Raw genomic sequence first — 8392 nt, forward strand, 5'->3', positions numbered from 1 at the left:
ACTTTCATTAGCAGCCGAGTCTTAACCACTGCGCCACCAGGGCTCCTTCTGTTATAGCAGCTCTAGATAACTAAGGAGGGGAGCATGCTGATTAATCCTGCCTAGCTTTCCTTGCCAAAGCCCTCATTTACAGGAAATGGGCTGGTAGGTTCACTTTCGGTTTGATTTTTGTATATATTTACTCCCAGGATTCTGAGTCCGTTAGTTTCCCAGAGGGAAACTTCCAGCCACAAAGAAAGGAAGTCGGACTTTCCAGCTCGCATTTTAATGTCTGGTCGGCACTGTCGGGCAAAGGTGGGGCGGGACCTGACTCCGCTCGTCGCCCGGTGGCCATATTAGCGTGCGGCGGCCCCACAGGTTGCCCGCGGGGTCGGTCTGGCACAGCAACCGGCGGCATCCTGCGTCTCCGCGCCGCGCAGGTAGGAGCGTTCTTCCCGTGCGCCTCTCAGTGCCCGCGTCTCGCCCGCTCGCGTGGCGCTTTAAACATGCAGGGAGGGTCTATATAGACCTTTGCTTTGGAACCGGGAGAGGGGAAGGGGAAGCGCTATGGTTTAGGGGACAGTGGAGCCGATTGCCAGTTGGGGTGAATAAGAACAAGCAGTACATTTGCTTTTTTGCTAGGCGGGATTCAGTTTTGCTTAATGGCTGTCTTGTAAGTGTATGTTTCTGCTTGTTCGTGAATATGGTCCTTAGGTAGCCAGGTCTAGAGAGAAGGCAGGACGCCTGGTCCTCGTCCATCCTCAGCTGCTTACTAGGAGTACAACACTGCGTAAATCATCAGCTCTGCCTTCCCTTAGCAATGCCATCCCTTTACATATATCTGTACATATATGTGCTTTTGCTTTGGTAGGATAGATTTCTAGGAGAGGGAGTGCAAGGTCATATACATTTAAAATTGAGATATTACCAAATTTGCCATTCACAAAGGTGGTTCAACTTCACATCCCCACCATTAGTGACTGAGCACTCCCATTTGTTCATATCCTCACCAACACTAAATATTAAGAATCTTTATAATTTTGGTCAAGCTAATAAGTGAAAAATGATGTCTCAGGTCTTACATTTATGCTTTTTTATTGGTGAGATTGAGCATCCTTTCTTATTTTTATGTATCATTTGTATTTCTTATTCTCTGAACTGTATGATAGTATCTTTTACTCCTTTTTCTGTTGGGCTGTGTGTGGTTTTATTGATTTTTAAGAGCTATTTATATATTAGAAGCATGGCTCTTGTGCCTTAATATATGCATAGCATTGATTGATTGATCATTTGTTTTTTTGTATGTATACAGAGTTTGGAGAGATACTTAAGGGGGAAAACTGGACTCTCTTTTCAAAGTTTGTAAAGATACATATAGCATAACAGAGAGAAAATATGTCAATAAATGAATAGATTGGTTGGAATATAGTAATACAAATCTTCTTTATTTACTCCCCTACTTGAATATAAGTTCCAAGAGGACAGTGACTTTGCTTTCCTGTTCACTGTGGTATCCTCAGCACCTAATATAGTGTCTAGCACAGAGGGAGTGCTCAATGGATGGTTGCTGAATGAAACAGTAGAATTGCAAGCAGAATGACAAACTGAAAGGAATCTAGGCAGATACCTCTGGAAAGAGTAGTATGAATTGGTCACATCCAACTGTTTCTTCTTCCCACTCTTCCTGGGGGAAGAAGAGTCCATTTATGGAGGGAGTAGGATTTATGATTTATGAGAGTGAGGAGGAGAAGAGGATACTTTGAAGCATGGGCATTTGGGGAGAATTGGTGAGGTTGGGATAGGGAAGAGAAAGGCTTGAACAGTGGAAGGAGGGCAGGATAGAAGTAGCTGGCTGCTAGGGGAAAATGGACTGAAAAGTGGGAGAGTGCGAGTCAGATTCTCCTTGCTTTGAAATTTTGCAAAGGGCAGGATTGGATTTCTTGATGGTTACATTGCAGAAAAAAATACATGGAATACTTGAAAGAATTTTGGTGCAATATCTCCTTGGCTTGTTTTGAGTGTTCGTTCCAGTTTTTTGTTGTGTTTTTCAGGGCTTGTAAATAAATTTTACAATTCTTTTCTTGTCATAGTAACTTTTTTTCTCCACTTGGCTTTATATAGCTCTGGGATATTAAATGAAGATACTAAACTTCCAAATTCCCTGCTGCATTTCCAAGTTTACAAATCAGTCATTAGCCAGTTATCAGAAGGCCATTCAAGCTGCCAAGTCCCATGCTGTCTTGGTGTTGAATTATTGAGTGAACCAGTGTTCTTTTTCTGTTTCTCATAATTAGGTCATTACAGAAAAATGAGGATATTTTATGTCTTTACATTCATGACCTACCATCATTTGCTGCATGGTAAGATACCGTTAGGTTCTATGTTTTAAATATTTTAATCATGAGTTAAAAACTAAAATAATAATCAAAATGGATGTAATATTTTTATAGAGAGAATATTTTATCTTCTTTATTTCATAAAGAAGTCATTCATGTCATTGTACAAAGAGAGAGAGAATATAGACAAACTGAAAGAAATAAAATTAACCCATTATCCACTTCCCAGGGATAACTATTAAGACTATTTGGGAAAATGGCCTTTATGTGTACTGTTTGTTTTAAACAAGGATCATCCTATCTGTGTCAAACATGCCCTGTTCTTCACAATGAGTAGATTCTAAGAGAGAATTTAAGTGTTCAAGGAAAGTGTCAGGATCACATAGTAGTCGCTTCAGCCCGAGGCCCTCCCTACATCTCCATACCCATGTATGTCTGGCCAGAGAACTGATCAAGAGGTTAGGGAAGCAAGAGGAGAGGACTATTGGAATCCACCACTCAGACTAGATACAAGGCAAATTCTGAGATGTCTGCATGAAGAAAACTCTACCTGGTTATAAATACCCCGCCACCATTTAATATTTCTCCAGTAATGTATAGGAGCCCTGGTGGCAAAGTGGTTAAGAGCTCGGGCTGCTAACCAAAAGGTCGGCAGTTCGAATCCACCAGCAGCTCCTTGGAAACCCTATGGGGCAGTTCTACTCTGTCGTATAAGGTCGCTGTTAGTCGGAATGGACTGGGCGGCACACAACAACAGTAATGTATGTTTATGAATTATGGGACAGCAGCTGGTTTAACCGGTTCTATTATTCTAACTCAGGGATGAGATACAGTCCCAAAACATGCTTCAAAGCCACTGGATAAAAAATATATTTTAAGGGAAACCCTGGTGGCATAGTGGTTAAGAGCCATGGCTGCTAACCAAAAAAGGTTGGCAGTTCAAATCCACCAGGCGCCCCTTGGAAACTCTATGGGGCAGTTCTGCTCTATCCTACAGGGTCACTATGAGTCGGAATTGACTTGATGGCAACAGGTTTTTAAGTCCTTAAACATAATTATTGCATAACTGACTAGATAAAGCGGTTCTAAGTCCTGCACCCATTTTGCAAATTTTTTGAAGACTGTTCTGTCTTATGAAGATTGGTTGCTTTCTTTTCAGCATTTACCATCAGTGTGTCCAAGGACCTACATGTGGCAGAGTATGGCAAGAATGTGACAATGGCATGCACATTCCCAGTAGGAAAGCAATTAAATCTGACTGTGTTAGTTGTCTACTGGGAAAAGGAGGATAAAAAAATTATTCAGTTTGTGGATGGGGAGGAAGACCTGAAGGTGCAGCACAGGAGCTACAGCCAGAGGGCCCAGCTGCTGAAGGACCAGCTCTTCCTGGGAAAGGCCGTGCTTCAGATCAGAGATTTGAAATTGCGGGATGCAGGGGTTTACCGCTGCCTGATCAGCTATGGTGGTGCTGACTACAAGCGGATTACTTTGAAAGTCAATGGTAAGAATTATTATAGATAAAAGGAACTGACCTTCATTAAAAACATATTCCATGTACCGAGAACTTTTTGTTCTTGGAAGTGCAGCCTGGCTTTCTGGCAGAACAGCAGGAGTCTGTTCATTCATTCATTCACACACACATCCAGTTAGCATTTCTTGAACACCTCCTATTTGACAGTCACTGGAACAGAGCCCTGGTGGTGCAGTGGTTAAGTGCTTGGCTGCTAACCAAAAGGTCAGTGGTTTGAACTAACCAGCTGCTCAGCAGGAGAAAGATGTGGTAGTCTGCCTCTGTAAAGATTTACAGCCTTAGAAAGCCTATGGAGCAGTTCTACTCTGCCCTATAGGGTCACTATGAGTCAGAATCGACTTGTCAGCAGTGGGTTTGATTTGGTTTGGAACAGTTAAGCGCTCAGCTGCTAACCAAAAGTTTGGTAGTTCAGGTCCACCCAGAGGTGCCTCAGAAGAAAGGCCTGGTGATCTACTTCCAAAAAATCAGTTATTGAAAATCCCTATGGAGCACAGTTCTGCTCTGACACACATGGGGTTGCCATGAAGTGGAATTGACTCAGTGGCAACTGGAACATGGATATCCAGAGCTAAGCATAACAGAGCCATGTTCCATAGTATATTCAGTTTTCGTAAAAATAAATTCCTAGTTTATTATCATGAACGTAATATGTGTACTTGCAAATCATTCAGCTATCATACTGATTTGTTGTTGTGTACCATTAAGTTGATGCCAGCTCATAGTGACCCTATAGGACAGACTGACTGGAACTACTCCACGCAATTTCCTAGGCTGTAATCTTTATGGAGAGCCATGGTTTACGGAGTGTAGTGGTTAAGAGCTCTGCTGCTAACCAAAAGTTCAGCAGTTCGAATCCACCAGCCGCTCCTTGGAATTCTTATGGAGCAGTTCTACAGCGTCGCTATGAGTTGGAATCAACTCTGTGCCAACGGGTTTGGTTTTGGTTTGGTTAGTCTTTACGGAAGCAGATCTCCAGGTCTTTTCTCCCAAGGAGCAGCTGGTGGGTTCAAACCACTGACCTTTTGGTTAGCAGCCGAGTATTTAACTACTGCTCTACCAGGGCTCCTTTCAGATATCATAGAAAGGAATAAATGAAATGCAGACATATTCCTCCTCCCTTCACCGCCATCTTCCATGGCACCCAAAAAGAGTAACCACTATTTGTGTGTCCTTCCAGAAATTTTTTTATTCAACTGCTATTCTTTATTTTATTAAGTCTGCCAGCACTTTACTTCCTTTGAACCTGTCTATGTCAGAACCAAATAAGTATATTGAGAACAAGCCCGATTGTGAGATTCACATTAAAAAAAAACTTAGAAGTTAATCTGCAAAGGCAAAAATAATTATACCAAGTATAGAGGAACTCATTCTTCTTCAGAGAGGATATAAGCTATGCTCACTTGGCATACAGTCATCTTGAAAATCTACACCACTGTTATCTTGGAGTGTTGAAAAAGAACTGTAAGTGTCAGTTCCTGGGAACTGACCCGCAAATATGTCATCAGGTCACTTGGGTTCAAAGTTTTGGGTTGCCACTAGCCAAGTAAAGGAAAACACCTTAGCTTACTACCTCTGCTTTCACTGATAAAATTCATGGAATTGAGAGCTGCAAGGAGCCCAGGCATGAGCATCTAAGCCAACTTCCCACCAAGAACAGAAATCCCCTGTGCAGCATCCCCAAAGAATACTCAGTCATCTTCTGCTTACAGACCACCCCTCCCTACCCCACCATTGGGACCCCTCTTCTGCAGTCTGGTAAAATTACTTTCTGATATTGAGCTGAAATCTACCTTCACTCACTCTAGTTTTGAGATTATCTGCCTGTTTCTTTCACTTACATGGTGACCTTTTCATATTTAACTGTAATGAAATCATCTCCTTGTGGTTTTTCCATTCGTAGGCTAATTACCATCAATCTGAAGGTCAATAAGAGAAGCAGAAAAAGCTTACGGTTATAATATAGGGACCATTGATAATTATAAACTCGAAAACAAAATAGAGATTAAGGGAAGTGCATCCATTTTATGGCACATTACTGGGTCTCTGATTCTGGCTCAAGTAATACTCCCATTGCCAACAATATGTCACTTGTGAAATAGATTTAATTTTTATTATTTTTATGGTATTTTCCAGAACAGTGATGTTTATGAAAGAAAGCTTGGGATGGAAGGGGGTTTATATTTTCAATTTTTCCTTCAGCCCATCAGCAAAAACCAAACACCTACTGTATTCCAAGGCATTAAAGAAATTATCAAGCCTTAGCCCACTGAAGGAGCCCTGGTGGCAGTGGCTAAGAGCTCGGCTGCTAACCAAACGATCAGCAGTTCAGATCCACCAGCCTCTCCTTGGAAACACTACGGGGCAATTCTACTCTGTTGTATAGGGTCGCTATGTATTCAACGGCACCTGCTAAAGAGACATATAATTACCCAGTGTTGCGGAATCTGGGGAGGAGAGGAAGAACATAAGCCTGGTAGTCAGGAAGAAAGAAATAGAGTGTAAGTTTCTCTTTCCAGAAAAGAGTATCTCTCATCACCCCGCAGGGAGTATACAGCTATCCCTGCAGTAGGAAAGGGTGTTCTTCCAGCTCATTACCAGTTGCCGTCAAGCCGTTTCTGACTCACGGCAACCCATCCGTGCCAGAGTAGAACTGTGCTCCATAGGGTTTTCAGTGGCTGATTTTTTGGAAGTAGATTTTTCTTCCAAGGCACCTCTGGGTGAACTCGAACCTCCAACCTTTCGGTTGCAGCTAAGCGTGTTAACCATTTACACCACCCAGGGACTCTACCAGGTCATTGTTGTTATTAGGTGCCGTTGAATCAATTCAGACTCCTAGTGACCCTGTAGGACAGAGTAGAACTGCCCCATAGGGTTTCCTAGGTTGTAATCTTTACAGGAGCAGGTCACCAGTCTTTTCTCCCATGGAGCAGCTGATGGGTTCAAGCTGCTGACCTTTCGGTTAGCAGCCGAGCACTTAACTGTTGTGACACCAGGGCTCCTACCAGGTTGTGTAATGTCCCTTGTGAGTCTGCAGTTTGTTATGGTTTGACGTGGTAGGAAGCCTTCTGGCACTGTGATTACTCTAAGAAGGGGCCCCTGGCGGGGGCAAAGCAGATAGATGACCAACCAGATTTGAAGATCTGATTTGTTTGACCTTTCCATTTTTATAGTATAGATGATTAAATTGGCGTTCTCTTCCTGATCCATCTTGTTGTCATTCACATGTGGTGGTCTTGGGGGTTGAGTTGAGCTGACAGCTGCAAGCTTGACCTCCTGCAGGGAGAGATCTCCAGGATCCCCAGGAACACTGTCTCAGTGCAGTTGAAGCTGGGTGGCTCGCTGGCCAAGGACCAGCTTTACCACTCAAGGAGCTCCTGAGTCACCCTCATATGCAAATGATTTCACAGTAACTCTTTGGGACTTCTCTTCCCATCACTGGAAATGTGTGATAACACAACTGCCCCCACGGGAGTTTACTCACCCTGGGATTTTAAAGGTGAAGCATTTCAAAACTGAAAGGGCTTAGTTTTGGGTTAACTGAACTGCGATCATCACTTAGGGTGTTATTGAACCTTCTTGGTTGTTCATTTAAATACCAGAGTCTCAGGTATTTTAATTGAGAATGTTGTTTTTCCTTGATCACTGAACCTAACAGCAGGTAAGATGAAACGCCTGTTTTTACTTTCAGGACCTTACATGGGATCAGGCATTGGAAAGAACCAAGTGTTGCATAGTTATCCCAATAAAGCTGATTTGCTCATATGGACCAAAGATTAACTGCTGTCATTCCAAACCCCTCGTCTCTTCTCCAAATTTGCCAGCCCTGTTTAAGTTTATAGCATTTATCACCATCTAATATACAATATGATATAGATGATATAACATATCATAAAACCATACATTTATTTTGTTTGTTGTCTGTCTCTTCCTGCTAGAATACAGACTCCACAAGGGCAAGGATTTCCATTGGTTTTGTTCATTGCAGTATACTCGGGGCCTGGCATAGAGTAATGCAGTAGTAGTATTTCTTGAATGAATGAAAATATTTCTGTAAACAAGATTAGCCTAAAATTTTTGAAACTTGAGCAGGTTTGGATATGATGTTATATCTGTATGAAAATTCATTTCTTCAAGGAAATGTCAACACCTTCTGAAGAGCGCCACCAGAGAACACTCAAGGGGTGGCGGTGAGAGGAGGGGGAGGAGGAGCTGTAGTACTCATTGCAGCAGCAGCAACCACAGCAGCAGTAGCAGTAGTAGCAGCAGCAGTAGTAGCAGCAGCAGCAGCAGCAGCAGCAGTAGCAGCAGCAGTAGTAGCAGTAGCAGTAGTAGCAGCAGCAGCAGCAGTAGCAGTAGCAGTAGTAGCAGCAGCAGTAGTAGCAGCAGCAGTAGTAGCAGCAGCAGTAGTAGCAGTAGCAGCAGCAGCAGTAGTAGCAGCAGCAGTAGCAGCAGCAGCAGTAGCAGCAGCAGCAGCAGTAGCAGCAGCAGCAGTAGCAGTAGCAGCAGCAGCAGTAGCAGCAGCAGTAGTAGCAGCAGCAGTAGCAGC

General features: G+C 43.0%; 1 protein-coding gene across 2 annotated transcripts in view; it reads left to right on the top strand.

The window, feature by feature from the left end:
* The first annotated feature begins 241 nt into the window (after positions 1-241).
* CD274 (CD274 molecule) overlaps positions 242-8392 on the top strand; it is a 20250-nt gene continuing 12099 nt past the window's right edge. For both annotated transcript variants that reach the window (XM_004373479.2, XM_023728594.1), the window contains exons 1-3: positions 242-419; positions 2274-2339; positions 3475-3816. In XM_004373479.2, the coding sequence (XP_004373536.1) occupies positions 2288-2339; positions 3475-3816 (394 nt within the window). In that variant the 5' untranslated portion in view covers positions 242-419; positions 2274-2287. The remainder of the gene's footprint in view (positions 420-2273; positions 2340-3474; positions 3817-8392) is intronic.

Source organism: Trichechus manatus, unplaced genomic scaffold, assembly GCF_000243295.1.
Source record: "Trichechus manatus latirostris isolate Lorelei unplaced genomic scaffold, TriManLat1.0 scaffold00025, whole genome shotgun sequence".
Lineage (NCBI taxonomy): Eukaryota > Metazoa > Chordata > Mammalia > Sirenia > Trichechidae > Trichechus > Trichechus manatus.